Genomic DNA, 23,010 nt, shown 5'->3' on the forward strand with positions numbered 1-23,010 from the left:
TTATCACTTTGCAATGCTTATGACCCAATGAATATTATGCAATGGATTCAATTGTATTCCCATTAATATTTACAGCAAGTTGCAGTTAATAGTTCACTATTAATGGAAATATCCACTCGTAACTCTGAATAAACATATGTTTACAGTGATGCAAAATAAAATACGCAACTCTGAATAAACATATATATTAAATATGTGTGAGAGAGCTTAAAGTATCAGAAGACTCTGCCACTAGCGAAATTTTACGAAATCAGTGTCTTGTGACACCGCCGGAATTGGAGTATCAGTTTGCTGTCAGATTTGGAGCAGATTCCCAGTTTATAAGTTTACTCAGTCCTTAACTAGAGCTGGGTAAATGTACATTTCTGATGTCTTATCCAGAAAAATGCATCTTTATAAAAACTTCCATGTTTCAACAATGAAATGAAATTCATATACAGTATAAATTTCAGTGAAAATGCTTATCATCGAAGAAGAAGAAAAATCTAAAATATTTGCTGTTATGGAAAGTCGTGTAGAAAAACAGGAATACTGAAACCATTACGAGTAAACGCTGGTAGGCGAGAGATTTCAACGAACTGTAAATAACGTACAGGGTTGTTAAAATTTAAATATCCCTATGTAGAGGGCTTTGGAGCGAGTTCTAAGGCTCGTACTGAAGAGAAATTTGGACAAGTACAATAAAGAATGCGCTCGCCATTTATTGGAAAAAAAATTAGTTACAAAATTTGCCACTATATGGCGCTGTGGAAATATAAATCACTTGAACAGCGCTACAATTGTTCAATGTGTCCTCCAATTTGGTCAACAATAGTTTACATTCGAAGAACAGCATTTTCTACAGCAGAACGTAACATGTCAACTGGAATAGCCAGCACATGACGTCTAATGCTGTCCTTCAGATCTGCCAGAGTTTGACATCCTTCCCGATACACCTGGTTCTTCAAAAAAACCCACAACCAGAAGTCGCACGGGGTGAGATCCGGTGATCAGGGTGGTCAAGATGTTTGGAAACAACAGCTAATGACCCGTTCGTCTTTACAGACGAACGGGTCGCCGTTGTAAAGTGGTACCTTAGCAATCTTTGGGCACAACGGTGGATGTTGGGTGGCGCACCATCTTGCATGAATATGGTATCCTGAAGACACCCACGTTGTTGCAGCTCTGGTATTGCGAAATTTGCCAACATTTCATAATATCGCTGTCCAGTGACGGAACAGGTGCGGGGTCCAGTCGGTGTTACCTGTTCAAAAAAAATATGGCCCAATCATGAATGTGGCTGTAAATCCACACCACACTGTTACTTTTGGAGAATGCAACGGGACCTCTTGGATAACTCGAGGGTTTTCTATTGCCCAAATGCTACAGTTGTGCGTATTCACTTGTCTATTTAAGCAGAAGTGGGCTTCATCACTCCAAAGGATGTTCCATGGCCAAGTAATATCCACTCTCATTCGCGCCAGAAACTGAAGTGCGTTTGTTTGTTTGTTATTTGGTTTTTAGGAGCATTAGCAACTAAGGCCATATTGCTCCGGGGATATGCGGTGGTCATACCCTGACCTTTCTGCATCCTCCGTATTTGGTGGTCATGGGCTCGAACCCCGGTCTAATCAAGAAGCGTGTGCTACGCACTGCTGCTCCTGCCACCTGGATACGGAGGCGCCAAGTGCGTATGCGAAACGAATATCTGCATCACCATGCTTTAGCTGCTGTAGCATGTGCATCTTGTAAGGATAGTACTGCAACACCTAACGCATTACACGAGAAACAGCTGGTACACTTGCGCTACCAAATGGAGATTGACTTGATAAATCCACGACAACCATAGCCACATCTTCAACACGAGAGGAGTCCACTCGTTTTCTACCTCTACCTGCTTGAACACCAAGATGTCCTGTCGCTTCAAATTTCGCAATCATTTTGCGGCAGCACAAACAGTCATAGGTCCACGTAGGCCTTATGCTCTTCTGACGCCGGAATTCTCTGATAGACGCAGCTGCATTGTCGCTGTTCTGATAGTACAGCATCACTAATAGCGCCTTTTCCTGCAACGTTGTTGGCATTGCTGCTGTAGTGCAGACAAACATCTACTGTATAATTTTGAAGAGACTGCATTGCTTTTATACAGTACAGTAGAGCTGAGTAGTGGCGCTGTGGCAATAACTTACGATTAAGCAAATAACGTAAGTTTATTTGAATAACGGTAACTAAGATAGTTACGGGCCATACAGTAACAAATTTTGTAACTAATTTTTTCCCAATAAATGGTGAGCCATTCTTTATTGTACCTGCTGTCCAAATTTCTCTTCAGTACGAGCCTTAGAATTTGCTCCAGAGCCCTCTACATAGGGATACTTTAATTTTAATAACTCTATATATCCTATCACAAGTACCATAAGGTTGTCTGGTAGTGTAAACGTTTTCATTTGCAAGCGAATGAAGGACATTACATGAACCGTAATTGTATCTATTTTACAGTACATCTGTACAGGAACTACGTACTGTATACGCAAAAATTCAGAAATTGCATTTTGGAAGTTGCTAAAGCCCTGAAACGATAAAACGAACACACACACTGGACTTAATCTAAGCTGGAGTCGGATGAAGTTCAGATACACGTTGAATGTGTGGTGCAAGATAAGAGTCGGGTATGTTACATGCCAAACGATTCTGAGGATTATGATAAAAATCTCTATAGGCAACTTGAATGGGCGACCAAGCGTGACTGACTCATTATGGGCGACTTGTCTACCTCTTATTTGGAAATCCTGCTCAGCAATACGTCGAGGAAACAGGTTTTTGGGCCATCTGGATCACTATTATTTATTCTAACATGTGAGAAAAAGTGCAAGGGGCTTTAATATCCTCGATTTGGTTCTCACCAAGAATCCAAAATTTGACAGTGCAAGAACCAACAGCAGAAAATAAGTAGTGTTCAAAAAGATTTCTGTGATCAAGCGAAAAGCTTCTATTTGAAGAGGACTATAATGTAATGAGTATTTCTTGGGCTTTGGTATTCAAGGGGTTTATCCTGGAAACTACCAATGCATCTGTTCCAGTAAAGAAGTTAAAAAAAAAAAAGAAAATAGCATTTTACTGTATTTGTTACTGTGTTTAATGAAATATTGTATTTTATATACTTCATATATTGATATGAAACGTATTTACGCATTTGCTATATGTAAAAAAATCACCGATGGGCTAAGACAAGAGAAAGTTGAATACTGGAAATAACTAGCATAGAGAGCTAAAAATGGAGACAAAAAAATTCTGTTTAAATAAATATAAAAAGAAGAGAGTGAATCAGATATACCCCTTAGAATTTCCAGAAGTGGCAGATGAGTCGAATTGATACTTTGCAAAGATCTTTACAGTTGAAAGACTTTTCGACCACAAGGCAACAGTGTCAAGGAAGTAGACTGCTGTAAATTAAGTGATATATCTATCCATCTGGGAGAGATGTATATGGGGGAAACTACTGAAGCTGAGTGAAGGCGTGGACAGTGTACATCCTGTTGTACCAAAAAAAAAAAAAAAAAAAAAACGTTTACATGTCATTGCATAATTCTGTTGGGGAGGGGTGTTAATGAGAACAATTATTAGACCCTAGGCTGATCCCTCTGGACTGGGAATTGCTGACATATCCCCAATTCAAGGAGGTGCAGAAGGCGTGATGGGCAACTATATACCAGTGAGTGACTTCAGTAGTGGGAAAGTCACAGATGTTTAGAACAAACTCAATATGCATGCTATCCTTAATGGATCAGAGTATGGGTTTATGAAAAGCGGTCTTGCTTACCCAATCTAGTTAATTATTATGACGAAGTCATAAAACACTTGGATGCAAGAAACCACTTCCGATTTATTTTGATTTCAGTAAAGCTTTTAATACTTCCCCATGAAATACTGGAGTAAATGTGGTTTACTGGTAAGATCCTTTTTCAGATAAATTTACTCAAAACGTTCTCAATTGCCAATTTTGAACATATTTTTACCACTTCGCCCTTTCTCTTATCTCATTAAATGTACAATATAATGTATGTATGTGTGTGTATGAATAAAAAGGTGGCTAAAAGACAGTGATCATAAATGGATATTCCTCAGAGTGGACCGTTGTAGCAAATGACACCTTCAGGGATCAGTATTGTGGCAACGTATGTTTCTTATTTTTCACTGATGAAGAAATGCAAAGAATGATGCCAAACTTGGCTGATTAATTAAAGGTACGAAGGGTGTTTAACGACCACAACAAGGCCATTTTGCTTTGACTGATTGCACCTGGAAACAGAAATCCAGAAGTTACTTGTAAACTAAGAGGCAGAGGAATTAAAACGGTTCAGAATGAAAATGATTTATGGGTTATAGTACAATCGGATATGAAACTTACCATCCAGTGTAAACAGGCAGCTAGGAAGATGCATAGTGTCCTGTCTGCGATATACATAACCTTTGCAAGTGGGGAAAAGGTTTTATATAAAAAGATAAGACAGCGGTGATATTATTTAGAATATTGTATTTAACTCTGGAGACCGCAGAAAAAAAGAAGGAGAAAAACGTTCTCCATCTCTTAAAAAAGAAAGATGGAGAACTTGTAGAAAGGGATCAAAGAATCTTTACCAGATTGGTGAGTGTGCTAATTGATGTCCATATGTAGAACGGCTTAAAAGGTGGAATTTGCAAATCTTGGCAACTAGACACCTTGGGGGAGGGGGACTAGATAAAGTTATATAAGACATTGAAGGATCTTAGTAAAATGACCGAGGAAGGTAAGTTTTCACTAGGAACTATTCCCACTGAAAACATATTCCCAGAATGGTCTACAAATGCTGCCCAAACACATTCCGGCAGTTTTTGTAGACAACTAGAATAAAATTTCCTGCCAGTGCCGAAGGCGGAGAGTTTGTTGAAGTTAAAAGCGGCATTTGATAGTTACTGTTTTGGAAATGGGGTGTGTGTGAGTGATTGAGATTTTTTTCCCATCTTTTTTGGTAGATGCAGTAAAAGTCCCCTTTCTTGCATCATTTATAATACTTATATTTGCCATTATACTAATAAATATAGTTTTACGTAGGAAACGAAGAGAAACTGATCCTAAAGTGACTAAAAGCACATTGAAAATTTAGTGTCAAGATAACTTTTCTTTATTGCGTAATAACCAAGCATCTAAAATATACGTTCATTTATATATAGAGATCTCGAAATTTTATGGAGGAAAAAAAAATGTTACACAAGAATGGACAAACATGGTGGAGAACAGGTACTTTAGGCATATGCAAAAGCACATAAACATGGAACGTTCTGTCTACGAAGAAGACTATACATATCTTAAAAAAATTAAAGTGTGTGTGTGCCATTCTTCATATGTACCCTGTACGCACGAAATATGTTTAATGTGAAAACATCCTTGGCTTGGAAGAGGTTAGCAAAATCCATTTGTATAATAGTATGATTGTTAACAACTCAACTTCCAGAACGGATTTATAAGAAATTTATATTTGGATCTTTTAGAATGATTTGTTGAGCAAATATCATTTAGAAATGCTACAATTATTTATTTCTTTGTCTGTCCGTCTGCATGTAATAACTCTTCCCAGTGGATGGATTTTAAGGAAATTTTATATTTAGCTCTGTAAGAAAGATTTGCCGATCCTTAACATCGGCAAATCTACGCGCGTCCCTAGCCCTAACAAATACAGTTCATTAAAATCACACCAATAGAATTCCGGCAATTATTATTATTTTCTTTTTTTGGAATATATATCACATAGGCTATCCATATACTGTAGCTGAAACATTGGATATTATGCTTGCTGACATGCACAGAAACGAAATTTTCTCTGTTTGCAGATAAGTAGCTTTTTGCTGTAAACCTTTGCTAACGCGCCTGAACGTAATGTTCTGTGCACATCAACATATTTTTTTTATTATTTATTTATTTTTGTAATGAACTTATTGTGCAATAGGTGCAAACCTCAGCAATTGATTTTTACTGAACAGCGTAATTATTCGCATTTTAATCGATGGATTTTAGCTGCAGCTGAAATTCACTGCCGTAGTGCATGCAATACATTCTTTTAAGGAGCAGAACATGTCTGTTAAATAGACTGCCCACAACCCACCTTATGATGGTGGCGCCGCTGCCCCACCAGCCCCCTTCCCTAAACTTCGCAGCGAAAACGCTGCGAAGTTTAGTCTACGCGCGTCCCTAGCCCTAACAAATTTTCGCGTACCCCTCGTCGAGAAGGGGCGGTTTGTCTGCTGTGAGGGGAAAACCGGATCAGTCCCGGTGAAAAACCTCACGCCCACGGTTTGAGACCGCCAAACTCAGTGCTGAATGTAAAACCTGTGGGAAAGTTCCCATAAGGGTAGCGGCAACGTTGCCACAAGCCTACCGTGGCCCCGTATGCTATCGCTTTAATTTCAGTATTTCACATTTCCCACCAGTCGCGTGGGTAGTGTCACGTGATTGCCAAACTTCCGTTTCATTCCGTTGTTAGGTGCCTCTATAGATGTTTTCACATCAAAAATACCATTACATACTGTACTTATAAAAGAATGAGCGGGTATTGCAGCGTCAGAAAAGGAAATTGTTTTTTAAGGCGTGACCTTTCCTGTCCTCTGCAAAGTTTTCATATAATTTACTATATATAGGATTAGAGCAAAATCTTTTACATAAAAAAATTTGCATTAAGAAATTTATAAGGATTTCTATAAAAAGATTTTAACAATGAAATTTAAATTCTTAAATTTACTAGGTATTTATTATAAAGTAATAATAGTTTTAAAAGACTAATTTATTCCGACACCTTTTCTTGATTTTTAAAATAACTCTCGGCTATGTATAAGTATAGTACGAAAGCATCAATAATACATAGCCAAATATGAATGAACAGAATATTAGCAAAGCGGCATCGTTTTAAGTTATATCTCATATTGTGAATACCTTCACAACGAGTTGCCATGATATTGCACTACTTCGAATAAGTAACGCTTCACCCGAGGAGAAGACTAATGTTGCTTATTCTCAGATGGATACCACCACCCAGACGGCACAGCTTTGAAATATGGTATGGGATAAAGTTCTCGGTTATCCTCATACTATCCCTATTAGACTTAGAAAAGAGATAAAGATGTAGGAAGGTGAGAGCAGGAGAGGTAGAGGAAGGAAATGCCGTAGAAGGAAGAAAGGGACAGTTGGTCCTTCAACTCACACTCAAAGCTCATATATTCCTCGAATAGGCAACGCTTCCCCAGTAAAGAAGATTGTTGTTACCTATTCGAGGAAATTCAGTGGCCATCAGGCCCCCCCCAGACGGCACCGTTTCAGGGCTATTTTGTATATGTGTGGGATAATAACTCGACTATCCAGTTGTCCCTATTAGACTTAGAAAACCAAAAAGGTAGAGAGAAAGTAATAGTAGGAAAGGAAGAGGGAAAAGACATGGTGTAGAAGAATGAAAGGGACAGTAACTCCTTCAACTCACACCACTCAAAAACTCAACCTCCTAGAATAGGCAACGCTTCCCCAGTGGAGAAGGCTGTTGTTACCTATTCTTGGAAACTCCGGACATCATCAGGCTCCCCCTGTTGCCGTTTCAGGGCTATTTTGTATATGTGTGGGATAATAACTCGACTATCCACTTGTCCCTATTAGACTTAGAAAAGCAAAAAGGTAGAGGGAAAGTAATAGTAGGAGTGGAAGAGGAAAAGAAACGGTGTAGAAGAATGAAAGGGATAGTAACTCCTTCAACTCACACCACTCAAAAACTCATATAAACTCCACGAATAGGCAACGCTTCCCCAATGGAGAAGGCTGTTGTTACCTAGTGTTGGAAACTCCGGACATCATCAGGCTCCCCCTGGTGCCGTTTCAGGGCTATTTGGCCCATCTTCGGTGGGTGGGTAGGTATCCGAGTGATGCAATGATGGGAAAACAGGGCTATGAAGTATAACTCCACAATATGAGAGATGCCTGATGGTGTATAATGTATTTAGACTATAAAGCGTTTAGGGCATAAGCCTCAAGCTATAGAAAAGTTTGTTTATTTGGTTTTTAGGAGCATTAGCAACTAAGGCCATATTGCTCCGGGATATGCAGTGGTCATTCCCTGACCTTTTCGCGTCCTCTGTATTTGGTGGTGACGGGCTCGAACCCCGGTATAATCAAGAAGCGGTGCTACGCACTGCTGCTCCTGCGCACCTGGCTACGGAGGCGCCATATGGAAAAGTCCAGACTATGTATAAGTATAGTGCGAAAGCATCAGTAATACATAGCTAAATCTGAATGAACAGAATATTAGCAAAGCGGCATCGTTTTAAGTTATATCTCATATTGTGAATACCTTCACAACGAGTTGCCATGATATTGCATTACTTCGAATAAGTAACGCTTCACCTGAGGAGAAGACTAATATTCTGTTCATTGAGATTTGGCTATGTATTATTGATGCTTTCGCACTATACTTATACATAGTCTAGACTTTTCCATAGCTTGAGACTTACGCCCTAAACGCTTTATAGTCTAAAATAACTCTCTTAAGGTGTGTAAGCGGGAGTTCGTCTAAGTTACCGAAATATATGAAGGCAACTCATAAAAAAGTCAAAGTAATTTACCGTTATAATAAATTATAAAAGAAATACTGACAAACAGGTACCATCACATTTCGATCTATTCTTTCTTCTCAAACACTGTTACAACGTTTCACTATCTTATTGATGGTGTGCGTGAAGAACGTATTCGGCGGCGCCTGAAATCAGGTATGGATAAGAACTCGCACTGCTCCTTCGTTGAAAATCAGATGGGCAAAACCCATATTTCATCTGTATCAAGGACGATAACCCGTCTGTTCTCTCGATGTCATTTTTATATCGTACACCTTTAGTTGTGTAATGCAGCTCCTCCCCTAGTACTAGCCAATATTCGTTTGTGAGCCTCCGAGGATTACGTCGGAGGCTCACAAACGAGTGTTTGTTTTAGCCCACAAAATTATTCGAATTCTGCATGTTGCTCAACAGTGATAATATCCTAAAGAGTAATGAACATGTTCAAGTCGTAGCAGCACGAAACACTAAACATACTTCAGTATGTAAGTTTACATCCAAAAAAGCACTTTCCGACATTTCACCATTATTTAAAATAAATAAATAAAATTTAATGCAAATTGCTTTTTTTTTATCTTTTGAATTGCTTTTCACTATGTCTTTTTTAATTTATTCATTTATTTTAAAATATGAGAGAGAGAGAGATCATTTGCAATGACCTTTTGATGTAGCAGAGCAAGTTTAAACAGAGATTAGATGCGCTATATAAACATTAAGGAGGAGCTCTGGTGGCTAACCTAAATGGTCATCCACAACAAGAGAGAGCCTACGCCTGCTGATGGGTGTGTAGCTCTCATGGGATGATTTGCTTGCTAAGCGCTGTGTATATAATACATTGCACTAATAGATGATCACGATTTGTGTAGTAGAATTTTGTTACCTAATTATTGTTATTATCTATGTAATTAATTTTAACATTATACTAGTACATTGTCTACGATAGACAAGGTACTAGTCGTCTAAAACATACGACTTATAATTAGAACAGTCTGTATAGATATGTTTAAGGCGTCCTACTTTCATTCATGCAACTGTATCATGCAAACAGAATGCTCAATGACAGAATACTCACCAATATTGCCAGCATCATTGGACCAGTAATTATCCACGTAAAGGGCGATTTTCCATAACCTTTCCAACAAGGCGTGTCTAGAAGTAGCGACACAAGCACAACCCATACCAGAACACACCCTAGTGGAACACCTTGAATACAGAAAGGAGGGATATTTTTTTTGTCTACTTAATAAATGAAAGGTTGATATAACTATTAAACAAATTTAATATTTTTTCAGTTTTTTGGTTGAAAATATATTTTTTTGTATTATTTTGCATGTAGAAATCAGCGTTAAAAAATTATTTTGCTCAAGGTTTGAAAATACATGCTATGTCTTATATTCTGTAAAATACGCTATGTAGACTAAAACGGGATAAATAAAGAACATCTACCATATAGTTTTAATATATCTTATATTGAAAAACATGCGATATTATTAAAAAAATTACAAAACGGTAATGATACATATTTAGTTATTTAAAACATATTAATTCAAATTAATCAACAAAATATATAAAATTACTTGAAGATTCATATTTTACGCTTCTTCTTCGCCTGTGGTTTGTATCCCACATCTGAGCACCTCTTGTCATAATCTAGCAATAGTTGTTGTTGTTGTTATTTGGTTTTTAGGAGCATTAGCAACTAAGGCCATATTGCTCGGGGAATATGCGGTGGTCATTCCCTGACCTTTCCGCATCCTCCGTATTTGGTGGTGACGGGCTCGAACCCCGGTCTAATCAAGAAGCGTGTGCTACGCACTGCTGCTCCTTTCCACCTGGCTACGGAGGCACCTCTAGCAATAGTCAGCTAGCATTACAGAGTTCATTTGCCTTGTTATCGCTTCTCCATCGCCGAGCTGATGGAATCTCTCGCCATGCTCATTACTTAATGAGCCACACTTGTGCGGGGGAAAAATCCAAATGCGAATGAATAAAGTACTTTTAATCACATTTTGCAGCCTAATTTATGGTATGATGACAGAAGGTTTATCACAAGCTGTTCAAAGTTATCTGCTTTGTTTCCCAGAAAGTTTGTTGCTACAGGTTTGAAAGCATCCCAGGCCGCTTTCTCAACACCATGGAGTATCTGGTCAAAGTGTTCTCACTTGAGAAAATCCAGTATCTGTGAGCCAGTGAACACGCTTTCCTTTATTTCAGCCTCAGTGAGTCTTGGAAATTTTCCTTAAGGCGTTTGAAAGCTGGTCCATCTTGATCCATGGCCTTAAATTGTTTCATAAGGCCCAATTTTACGTGTAGGGGAGGTAGTAGGATTTTGCTTGGATGAACTAGTTGATTGTAATGGACATTTTTTATCCCTGGATCGCGTGATTGCCTTGAAGGCCATTCATTTCTTGTGTAATGAGAAGACCGTGTTCTACTGTCCCATTCACAAAGAAAACAGCAAAATTTTGTGTTTCCTAATGCATTCCTAACAATAACGTTTAGGTCACCTCAAATCTGCCACTGGTACTCCTTAGAGTTGATTGTGTTCAATAAGGAGTTTCATGTTATCATATGATTATTTCATACGAACTGCATGCCTACTGGAATTGATGGTAGTACGTTGCCATTATGTAGTAGCACTGTTTTTAAACTCAATTTAGAAGAATATGAAGAGTCCTCAGTCTTAAGGGTTGTGGTCAATGTTAAGTGAGCCTATTAAACCACTGATGTCAAGTGCAGGCGAGAAAGTTATTTTCCTTTTTTTTTTTTTTTTTTTGTTGGCGCATCGGCTTCTGTGACCATAATGCACCTCCCAAGGTTTTGCACTACTCTGATTCAAGCCCGAGGTGGGATTCAAACCCGCGACCTTTGGGTTGCCGGGCAGGCACTTTACCCACTCGGCTAGCCAGGTCGGCTTCCATTTTAAAAATCTGGGTTAAATACTTTTGGCAGCACCTCTATATAGACGCTTTAACAATATCTTGAAGGAGATTCCACTTTGGCAGTCTTGAGCCTAAAGGTATGCCTTATTTTTTGGCAAATCAAGATCTCTGATAAAGATCATTTAATTGATTTTGCGTAAAATTGTGTGGCTGTGCAGAGCAGAAATTGGAAATAAAATCAGGACCTGCTGATGTGGAGGGCTCAGGTAATTTATCACGCCCATCACCTGACTCTTCATTAGATTATAAAACATATTCAGCTGGTGGCTCACGAACGGGAAGTCCTTCTCCGTGGAGTACCGATCGAATAGAAGATGGTATATTCAGTAGCTTAAGGTCCACTTCTTCTTGGAAATCCTATGCTAAATAAGTGGTACCATACAACAATAACAGTCCGTTATATGATCTGAAGGCTCTTTCCATATCATAGACACGGCGAAAGGCACTGAGCGGCCTTCGTGATTTAACCGGCTGCTGAGATTAAAACGACAAGTACTGTAGCAAATCTGAGGCGCCCAACTTTTGTCTTGGTTCCCCCAACCATTCAGCCAAAATAATAGTTATAATGTTTATTATCGGAGTAATGGCACGTTTCTGTGATGCAAATAGCACTTCACCACAGACATAACAAAAATCATCTGCACTATTTACACACTTACTTGGTATGCTAATAAGTTTTTGCTTTGTCGAAAACAACTGCAGCACGGACAGATGCCTGGACAAACTCACAAACTGACTGACCTGTCTAGACAGGAAATAGTGTGACTCAGGACCAATGGCTGCAGTCAGTGGCATATTACCCATTAAGGCAATGCCTAGGGGCCCCGGCTTTCGGGGCCTCCAAGCCAAGACATTTTCCTATCCTATAGTGTTCTAAAATAGATTAATGTTTTCAGTAAACATCATAAAAATCTTGATTAATTTAAGCGAAAATCTTGATTAATTTAAGCAAAAAATTCAAAAGTACAAAATTTCATTTATTTGCCACCGAACCTTTATTTATTTTTTATTCTTTTTTTTATTATTATTATTTTTGGGGGGGTTCCCAATAATATAATTTGCCTAGGGGCCCCAACTATCCTTAATTCGCCACTGGCTGCAGTGTTGCAATATAAACCGTACCTCAAGGCCAAATTTCCCAAAAATCAAGCAAATGCGCGCTACAAGTGACATCATCAAAACTAGAGCTAATAATTTATTTTTAATTGTCATATTCGTATTTAGTACATTAATAAATTGACTAATTTTATTACCGAAACATTTTAGCTGTTGACCAGTGGTATTTATGCAATTGTATTGTTAGGAGTTTGGCTTAATGTATGTGGTACTTTTTTTTTTTCAAAAAAAACAATAAAATTCACCTAAAGAAACCATGGGTTCGTTAGTGTAATTCATTAAATAAAAATACCTAAGAAAGTAAGTAAAAGCAAGCTTTTACACATATATAGAAATCAAACAGCAGTTTACTAAACAAAGATTTCAAATCGATTAACCATTAAAAGCAGTAGCTAAAGAAACTCCATCGGGGTAAAATAGTTTACCTGCACGAAAACGGTGCTATCTGATCCTAGTTAAGCGAATTCTCACCATTTTTGACAATAATTATAAGTTCTAAATAAGAGCTTCAGGAAATTATCCTTGTTCAAGAAAAAAAGTATCCATCCGCAAAGCATAACCGCGAATAGAGCAAACAAAAAAAAAAAAAAAAAAAAAAATTCAATCAGCTTTATAAACATCGGGAACAAAGTCCATATATGGTTCTCCCATGTCTTGGAATATTTTAGGGGAAACTTCGCAGAATTAATGGCAGGTTTGATATAAAAACTCGTTTTAAATGAATCCCTCTTTTGGGGACCGAACATAGTTCTAAATATACTGATCTCTTCAACACTAATTTCCATAGACATGGTCGGCAGAGCAAATGTTCTCCGTACGGTTCTAAGTCGTTCCTGCTCTTTCTTAATACTCCAGGTCGCTACAGCAGTTGCCTATGTCATCCAACCTGCTGGGACCAGCATTTAACAACCGCGTTTGGATGAAGACACAGGCACCCCTGCGTCTTGATCCAAACCAGGTTGCTTATTCAGCCATAATCCTCTAATGGAGCTGGTGTAATTTAACACCTCACGGTCCTCACAGTGATTAGCAGACACCGGTAATTTTCCCTTCTCCAGACAGTAGGGATAAATAGACATTTGAAAATTTTATTCCCTGATAAAAAATCTTTATAATGTTGCGTGTAGTGTTATTGCATTTGAGATCTTCGGTTTGTCAATTATTGTACATGTCTCAATCTTAAGAGCTTCAGAGAAATGTAGAATAGCGTATGAGAAGGGGAATGACTTCGAAAAACTAAACTATTATATTAGGTTCACCTAGAAAGTCACTTAAACTACCCATGTATATTGTGTCTGTAAATTGCCTGTGTTCTCTGGCAGATTTGGCTGCTTCGCTGGATGAAAAACCTTAGTTTCTCTGGGAAACAACCTTGCTGTCTACGCCTGACATCGACTAACTCAGTCACGGAGTGAAAAAGCCCATAAAAGTTCCTCGCGTCATCGATGGGGTTCAAGCCCGGTGTGGGGAGGACACTGACGATACCACTGCGCTACCGCGCAGACCGGAATGACTTAGAATGTACACTGTAGTCATCTTTCTGGAAAAGTGAGTACTATTTCGGTAGTGTTGTTAAGGTGCAGTTTCATTAACTTTTGGGTAGCGCCTCCTATGTAGCTCGTTTTCAACAGAACTGAATGATTGGGATTTTTTTTTTAAAAAATGGGGGGGGGGGGGGGAGGTAATTTAAACAAAATAGTACAAGTATAGAAATATTTTGCCCGAATACGATTCTATTCAGTAGAATAATAAAGTTGCAGATTTTGTTTTTCAAATGATTAATTTCATATATCATATTTTGTGGATATTTATATCTCTGAATTAAAATGAAAATAATTTTAACAAACTAACCATGAAAGGAATCACACAATTCCATACCATAAAACTGAATGTAAGGCTAAAAATAAGTAGAACTCCACATAATTAATAAATTAAACAAATAAAACTTTTTGCTTTTTTAGCAGATAAACAATGCAGTGGTATAAAAACAACCACAGGGTATAATGTTATAGATTTGTTTGAAAATTACCCAAGAAATAGGGGAGATACTCGGCACTACAAACTCTGCTGACGAGCGTAGAAGATCAATACGATAAGCCCAACGCAAGAGTACCAATACATGAGAAAACGACTCCGATAAATTGACAGGCGTAGGAAAATCAGACATCAAAGGTTGTTGTTAAAGGAGTGAGGCAACGTAATCGCACACTTGAAGTACTAAAAGAAAAACTGTGTCGCCTTAAATCAAGACACCAAAGCGAGGAAGGCCTTCTAAAAATAGTCATCACGTAACCTGCTACGTGCACGACAAAAAAGAAAATTTCCATACTTAGAGGTGATGATGTGAAAGTGAAATTGTATGATTCGATTTATTCGAGAAAGTGAAGGGGATTTTTCATTTGTGCAATCAGCGATTATATCTAAGTCTTGCATTTGGACTAATTTTTCCAGAAGCACTAGAGAAGTAAGCATGATCTCGAAAATATTCAACGTATTTGTAATATATAATATAAACACTGCCAATTGATAATAAGTCTTCTGATATAAAGCGTTTGTGCCCCCCCATTCATTAACAGATGAAGCTCTAAACGATGTAAAGAAAGGTGTGCTTCATTCTGCACTTATCCAAGAAAATTTAAATTCGTATCGTATGGGGGGGGGGTGCATAAGATGAACTGTGATGAACACATTCCAAGACAAATCCGAGTTTTTCAGAAACAAACTATGCAAATGGGTCAATGTACTCTACTGGACGTCTAATGATAGCTCTTCTTCATCCGGTGAGGATGAATCTGATAATTTGGGTCACGCTTATCTGAATAAGACGCGCTTTAATATATATATATATATATATAGAATCCTCGACGAAAGTACCTGCAAAAAGAATATGAAACAGGCTTCAACGCTAAAATTTCCACGGGTCATATAAGTTTAAAATACCTCCAATTATCACCACTTGGTTTTCGATACCATCATATCATTTCTGATTGTAGTAGAATCAGAATGTTAAGTAAAGATTAGATTAAAGGCAGGGCATATACCGTCTAACCTTACTTAGTAGACCTTTGTATTATTCGCTAGAATAAACGAAAATTTGCAAGGAAGCCATTTTAAAGGATCCTAAAATTAACTATTACTCGCAAACGTCAAGCCATAATTACACTGAGAAAAATGGACCTTCTGTTGTATTCTGGGCTGTAGTTTATTAAATATTTAAAAGAATTATTGCTGGAAGACACCAGTCCAAAAGATATTCTTATTTCTTTAAAACACCTCGACGATCATTATTATCTGTTGTTATCTTTACAGAACCCTTCCTACGTGCGTCTCGACCATTTGTTATTTTGGAGAAACAGAAGGCAGAGACGTATACTAAGTCCATTACTCAAGAGATTTCACTAATTATCTCTGCGGAGAAAGCCATCTCTTGGACGTTTCGGTTTAGAACTAGCATTAAAGTAATTTGATAAAATAATCATCCTCTCCAACTTCGGCTCTGACATATTACCGGCGTTATTATCCACGCTTTGAGAACTGCACGCGGACCAGAAGCAAAATTATTATTTTGGATATTCTGCTGAGAATTCTGAATTAAGAGTTTTTACCAGAAATCTGAGAGCGAATAAAAGAAAAATATCCAAACAAAAATTACCTTTAATAGCCTGCAACAAACCCAGTAAAAAATTAAGGCTAAGTTATTCAGTTACCGTGGAAATATTTTGTTGCCAGTGTTAGGTAACAAATTCAGAATTTGAAAGGCGCTCACTTAACAGTTACCGTCGGGTGTACAATCAATACTGCTAACTTGTGAATAAAACAAGTGGAAAAGACTCTAGTAAACAAAGTAGGGAAAGATGGAGGAAAGATGAAAGATGGAAGTTTCTTAAACTATTCACTTGCCATCGACAATAAAGATCTAGTCTCCAAGTTATTTGTTAATACCTAACACGGTTTTCCACAAATTGAATCTGAAATGAAACAAAGAGTTTTATATTAGAACTAATGGAGCTTCTCTTTCCATTTCTTTCAATATGGCAAATAGTGGCGCCTATATCGGTCGTACTCGAAGGCCGTCGATAGAATTAAAAACATCTTCCATCAGGCTATTCTTGGATCCTCTCATATTTTTCAAATTATAAACACCGAGTTCTGATTGGGTGATGCGTATTTTGTTGAGAACCATTTTGTTTCAAGACGGCGAAAAGAAATTAAAAAACACCTCCATCAGAATATCTCAGAACTCCCATAATGCATTATAAATTTTGTTTGAACTGGAATGTAAAAGCAGAAGTTCTAAACTGGCAATAGTGATGTTCATAATTTAACCAACCGTCATCCTGTTTCCAGATGGCAAAGCAAAATTAACATAAACAATACTCTCTCCCCTTTGGGGTACCCTATGACTCTCCATATATTGTACTGTTTTGGATTGGATCGCACACACAGATACGGTAATCTGATAAATCCGCTTCCCATATTTAAGACGAGGTTTAGTGCTATAAGGACAAGGTTTACTTCTTGTAAAACAAATGCGTATGCATGCATTACGTATGATGTAATGCATTATCACACCATTCTCATATACATATGGTAGACATACACTGCATATTGTAATAGTTCATAAAAACAGCTCTGCATCGAAGTAAAAATATAAAAGAGAACACAAAACAAATAAATAAAACAAAATAAAATGAAAATAGAGAATAACAAAGTAGGGAAAGATGGAGGAAAGATGCAACACTAAAGGAAGTTTCTTAAACTATTCACTTGCCATTGACATTAAAGAATTTCTGACATCGTAATAAAATATTTTATCCGCTTTTGTTCATGAATAAAATTTAATTAACGTTTTAGTATTAGTATTAGTAACGGCCGTATGGTGCAAGAAAGCCTATGGCTTATGCTGCACCAGCCAAAAAAAAAAAAAAAAAAAAAAAAATCCGAACAAAACAATGATAAAAACAAAAATTAAATAAATAAATAATAATAATTAAGAAATAAATAAAAATAATAAAATGAAATTAAAAATTAAATAAAAAGGAAATTAATCCTATCATCCTATGCGCTTCCCTTACCCGAAAGTACTATCCAGATGACCTTTGAATTTCCCCAAACTGTCGGCCTCTACCACCCATGAAGGCAACTTATTCCAGTAATTTATAACTCGCTGGCTAAAATAAAACTTCCTGCAGTCCAATCTAAACATTTCCCCCCGTAACTTGAATTTATGTCCCCTAGTTCTAGCATCATTTATAATATTGAAAATTTTGTCCTCATTCATTTTACTGATGCCTCTCAGAGCCTTAAACACCTCAATCAAATCTCCTCTAAGGTGTCTAGTTTCCAAACTCTGCAACCCACATATTCGAAGTCTTTCTTCATAAGGACGCCCTTTTGCCGATCTCACCAGGCGAGTTACCCTTCTTTGCACCCTTTCAAGAAGCTCGATGTCTTTCTTTAGGTGCGGTCTCCATACTTGAACACAGTATTCCAAGTGTGGTCTAACATAGGCCTTATATAATGGGATTATCACGTCCCTATCTCTACTTGCAAAAGTTCGATAGATCATCGATAGGACACCATGGGCCTTCCTTGCAACCTGTTTACAATGCTCAGAGAATTTCATGTCTGACCGTATCGTAACACCCAAGTCCCTTTCCTCCAGTACTGGGTTTAGTTGAACTCCACCAAGTGAATAAGTTATTTTGGGATTACTGTTTCCCAGGTGTAATACCTTACACTTTGTTGGATTAAAGCACAGCTGCCATTTTTCTGACCATTCTTGAAGTCTATCTAGGTCTCTCTGAAGAAGCTCAGCTTGACAGTGATCATTAACTACTCTACCAATTTTAACATCATCTGCAAATTTAGACATCACGCCCTCTATCCCTTCATCAATGTCGTTTATGAAAATTAAAAACAACAGTGGTCCTAATACTGATCCTTGGGGAACCCCACTTCTTACATCAACCCAATCTGAGGAATAGCCATTTATCACAACCCTCTGCCTCCTGCCCTGAAGCCATCCTTCTATCCATCTAAGGATTTTCCCAGTGATTCCAACCTGTTCCAACTTATAAAGCAACCGCTCATGTGGGACTGAGTCAAAAGCTTTGCTGAAATCTAAATAAACAATGTCGAAATTATTCCCTAAATCCAGCTCGTGAGTGACCCTTTCGAAATAGCGAACCAGATTTGTTAAACATGATTTTCCCTTTACAAAACCATGCTGAGTATCCTTGAGAATTTCAATTCGATCCAAATGATCCTGAATTCCACCCTTGATCAATGCCTCCATGATTTTCCCTACTACTGAAGTCAGACTGACAGGTCGATAATTTCCCACTTCACTTTTAGAGCCACCCTTATGTATGGGAGATACATTTGCACTTTTCCAATCCAAGGGAATCTCCCCAGAGTCTAGTGATGCTCGCATAACCAGCCTCAGTGGTTCAATGCACTCGCTTGCCGCCTCTCTCAAGATTATAGGGTATATTCCATCAACTCCAGGAGCCTTACTAGTCTGTAGGCTTGAAAGTTTTTTCATTAAATAATCTTGCGAAATTTCAATATCATTAATTACATATTTTTTAACTTCGCTCCCACAATTTCCCATTGCCACAAAAGGCTTTTCATTTGTAAATATCGATGCAAAATAACTTGAGTTCATCTGCAACGGCAGCTGGTGTATTTATTACTATCCCCTTTCCCTTACGTAAAGGTCCGATCTGGTTTGTCCTGCTCTTCTTGGCATTTATATATGTGAAGAATTCTTTATCCCCCCTCTTTGCTCTGTTTGCTAGTGATTTCTCATAAACTGCCTTTGCCTGTCGAACCTTTTCTGTGGCTCTATTACACACCACCTTGTAGCTGTTATAGGCTTCAGTACTTTTTATTGCTCTGTAACGTTTCCATGCCACCTTTTTCTGCTCAAGTAATGTGGCAACTTCACTATTCATCCAACTTGGAACCCTTCTCGTGGAGTATTTTTTTAATGGTATATACGCATTCAAGGCATCTGTGATTAATGTTTTAAAAGCGTACCACAGTTCAATTGTATTCATTCTGTTGTGTTTTATATCACACAGGACTATATTATTTTTAAAAATTAACTGAGATATTCCCCCATATACAGGAACAATAGACGACACTGCAGCATAAGGAATAAGAGTTAACATTGAGCTTAACTACCATTTAGTACTGGTATTAGTAGTGGAATATGATGCAAGAAAGCAAACTTATAAAGCATCAAAAAAAAAAAAAAAAAAAAAAAAAAATCCCACATTGCCTACCCATCCCCTCCAATAATTTGCCTGGTTCTTCCTTGAATTTATTCAAACTAAACACTTCCACAACAATGATGGAAGTGTGTTCCAACAATCAACCACCCGCTGACTGAAGACAAACTATTGCACATCTAACCTCAACCATCCTTCCTCAATTCATGTCAGTCATGTATATAATCTGAGCAAGAGGAAGAATGTTATCAGCACTGCTCCTGCTCAATCCATTGAAAACCTTAAACACCTCAATCAGCTCTCCTCGCAGGTGCCAAGTCTCCAGATGCTGCAATTTGCAGAACTGAGGCCGTTTTGGTAAGCAATCCTTTGGTTTCCACCAACCAATCTCGTTGTATTTCTATGCACCCACTCCAACAGCTCTACATCCTTCCTAAAATGAGGCTTCCAGACTTGTATGCAGTACAGTACTTAAGTTGCAGCTTAACCCTATTGCCTTGTATAATGTGATAATCACCTCTTTATCCCTGATATCAGAATTCCACGAGCTGTCCTAGCAGCGTATCTGCATTGCTCAGAGACTTCATATATGATGCACAATTAACCCCCACGTTTTTTTTTCTTTCTTTTTTTTACATTTTCCACTAACCTGAGTGTAGTTCCACACAGTTGGTACGTTAATTTGGGATTAAGGCTACCCATATGCATTACCTTGCATTTATCAATGTTAAACATCAACTACCATTTCTCTACCCATGCCTAATTTTTCTAGGTCTTTTTGCAGTAGCATACCTTGATTACTGTCATTAATTAGCAACCTTTATATCATATCTGCAAACTTAGACATTAAGTGCGTTATACTTCATCAATATCATTAACAAATATAGAAAACAACAATGAGCAATATTAAATCCTGGGGAACATGCCTAATAATATTAGTCCATGAAGAGATGTCCATTACTAACCACTCTTTGTCTTCTCCCACTCTGCATCCCTTTAAGTAATACTCAGCTCTCCTGTTCTTAATATCATTAATACCAACGTGTACAATATATCACCTTTCGTGCCTTTAAAAGATGACATCTGCTCTACGTCATCTACCTTTGCCCCTGGCAGACATACCCTGGTCCTATTTTATAATCTCTGATAAAATATCTAGTTTGAATAACAGATCCACAAAAGACACGCTTCATATGGAAAATAAACTATTATTTTACATTTAATTAAGATGAAATTTTAAAAGTTTAGAGCTCTGAACACTGTTCATCTACATAAGTTAAATAGTAAGTATATTGGATGATAATGACATTTAGCGACATTTTATGTCGTGTCTTTTTATATACTGTATATATAAAATTGTTTAAACTTCCAGCTTTGTATTTTACTAATTTTACTTAATTGTATCTCCTTTTTAAAAACTGCTTAGGGGACTACCTTGTTCATATTATGTAAGAGATATCTTTCCGTTCCGTTTACATTTTTAAAATTTTCTCTTGCATAGCTATTGGCAAGTATGGAAACGCAGTCCTTTGATGCACGGTTAGTCCCCGTTGAAATACCTGATCATGTATCAATATTCACTTTACCGTCATCAGATTTATTTTTATTAATTGCATATTTGCTTTTCTTCCCCGTTTTGAAGTATTTTTGCAAAAAAAATTTCCCGCCTTTATCTGATGCAGGCTGCCGTTACTTTCTTTTGACATTTTAATGCAATTTTTCTTTTTATTTTAAAGCTACATTTTCGGCTATCTTTCTTTTTTGGCCTTTGGCTTTCCGGGAATTTCGTACTACCACCATCTTTATTTTTATAATACGCATATATATACACCATGATTAAGTTAAGTTAAGCGAACTGCTTGTGCAAGATAATTTTAATACCTAAAAAACAAAAAAAAAACCAAAAAAAAAACCACCTTACAACTCTTATCCCAGATATCATTTTTAAGTTTAACTTCGTTTCTCATTCAAGCTAAACATTCAGATTCCTTCAGATCAGCAATATATGGGTTTCCGATGGGATTAGGAATTTTGAGCCCCCTCAGAAATATATCTGGCTTCAACAGAAAATCTTAGAATATCTTATCCTCTTTGACTGTTAAACTAATTATTGGCTATGAAGACGATGTGCTGTTGGTATCAGATCGGCAAACCATAATAACCTGTTTCAGCAACTTAACCGTTCAAAACAGATTAAAATATACATTATAATTATAATTTAATCACAGCATAACTTCTTAAATATTTTTAAGCATGATAATCAAGATATATATGATAACCAAGATTTAATCTTGATTATCATATATCAGCCACTTCATATATCAAGTGGCTGATATATGAAGCGTTTGCATTTATAGTAAAAAATATCACACGTACAAGTAAATTTCTCTACTTTAATTCATATAAGCCAAAAAGCGTCAACAAAATCTGTAGTGACACACAAGTTTACAGTGCTATAAAGTAAAGTATTAAAAACAGATGATCTAGAAGCTGAATTGAGGAATCTATGATCTAGAAGCTAATATCCTCTTTAAGAGGAAGTGTCAGTCTCACTTGATTCACAACGCTATCAGAGATTAAAAACAGGTCTGAAAACTTTCCTACATCGAAACAATCTCTTACTCAAAAGTATTACATTTGTTCTTCCTTATCACAGCCAATTATCCTATTGCCTTAGACAATTTTTTTCCTCATATTATAAATTTAGTGCGCAGTTTAATTATTACAAAGATGCCTTTAAATACAGCATTCAAGATAGCGACATAGTCTATTTAATCCAACATCAATCAGGTTGCGATGCTTGCTATATCAGCAGCACCATGAATCAATTACAACATCAAGTACCTGAGCGTATTATAATCGGACCAGTTTCCGCATTAATTATTTTAGCACAGAAATTAGTGAACAGGTGCATTCACCTTCCCCTCGTTTACTTTGCTCAAATCCTATTAAAATTCAAATTAAGTTACGAGTGGCTGATATATGAAGCGTTTGCAATTGAATGGTTTCGGCAGAACTCGCCACTTAATGTAACAACTTTAAGCAGATATAGCAGCTGAGAAATATCCGATTTTCAATTCACGCATCACAGATCGATCATATGAACCAAGCTC

General features: G+C 37.3%; 1 protein-coding gene across 1 annotated transcript in view; it reads right to left on the bottom strand.

The window, feature by feature from the left end:
• The window catches only part of LOC150079333 (corticotropin-releasing hormone receptor 1-like), a 249,691-nt gene that overhangs the window by 43,302 nt on the left and 183,379 nt on the right, over positions 1–23,010 (bottom strand). The window contains exon 9 of the mRNA XM_090382550.1: positions 9,674–9,804. Within this exon, the coding sequence (XP_090238676.1) occupies positions 9,674–9,804 (131 nt within the window). The remainder of the gene's footprint in view (positions 1–9,673; positions 9,805–23,010) is intronic.

This window comes from Mastigoproctus giganteus, chromosome 10 (genome assembly GCF_048544385.1).
Source record: "Mastigoproctus giganteus isolate SK-2022 chromosome 10, ASM4854438v1, whole genome shotgun sequence".
Lineage (NCBI taxonomy): Eukaryota > Metazoa > Arthropoda > Arachnida > Uropygi > Thelyphonidae > Mastigoproctus > Mastigoproctus giganteus.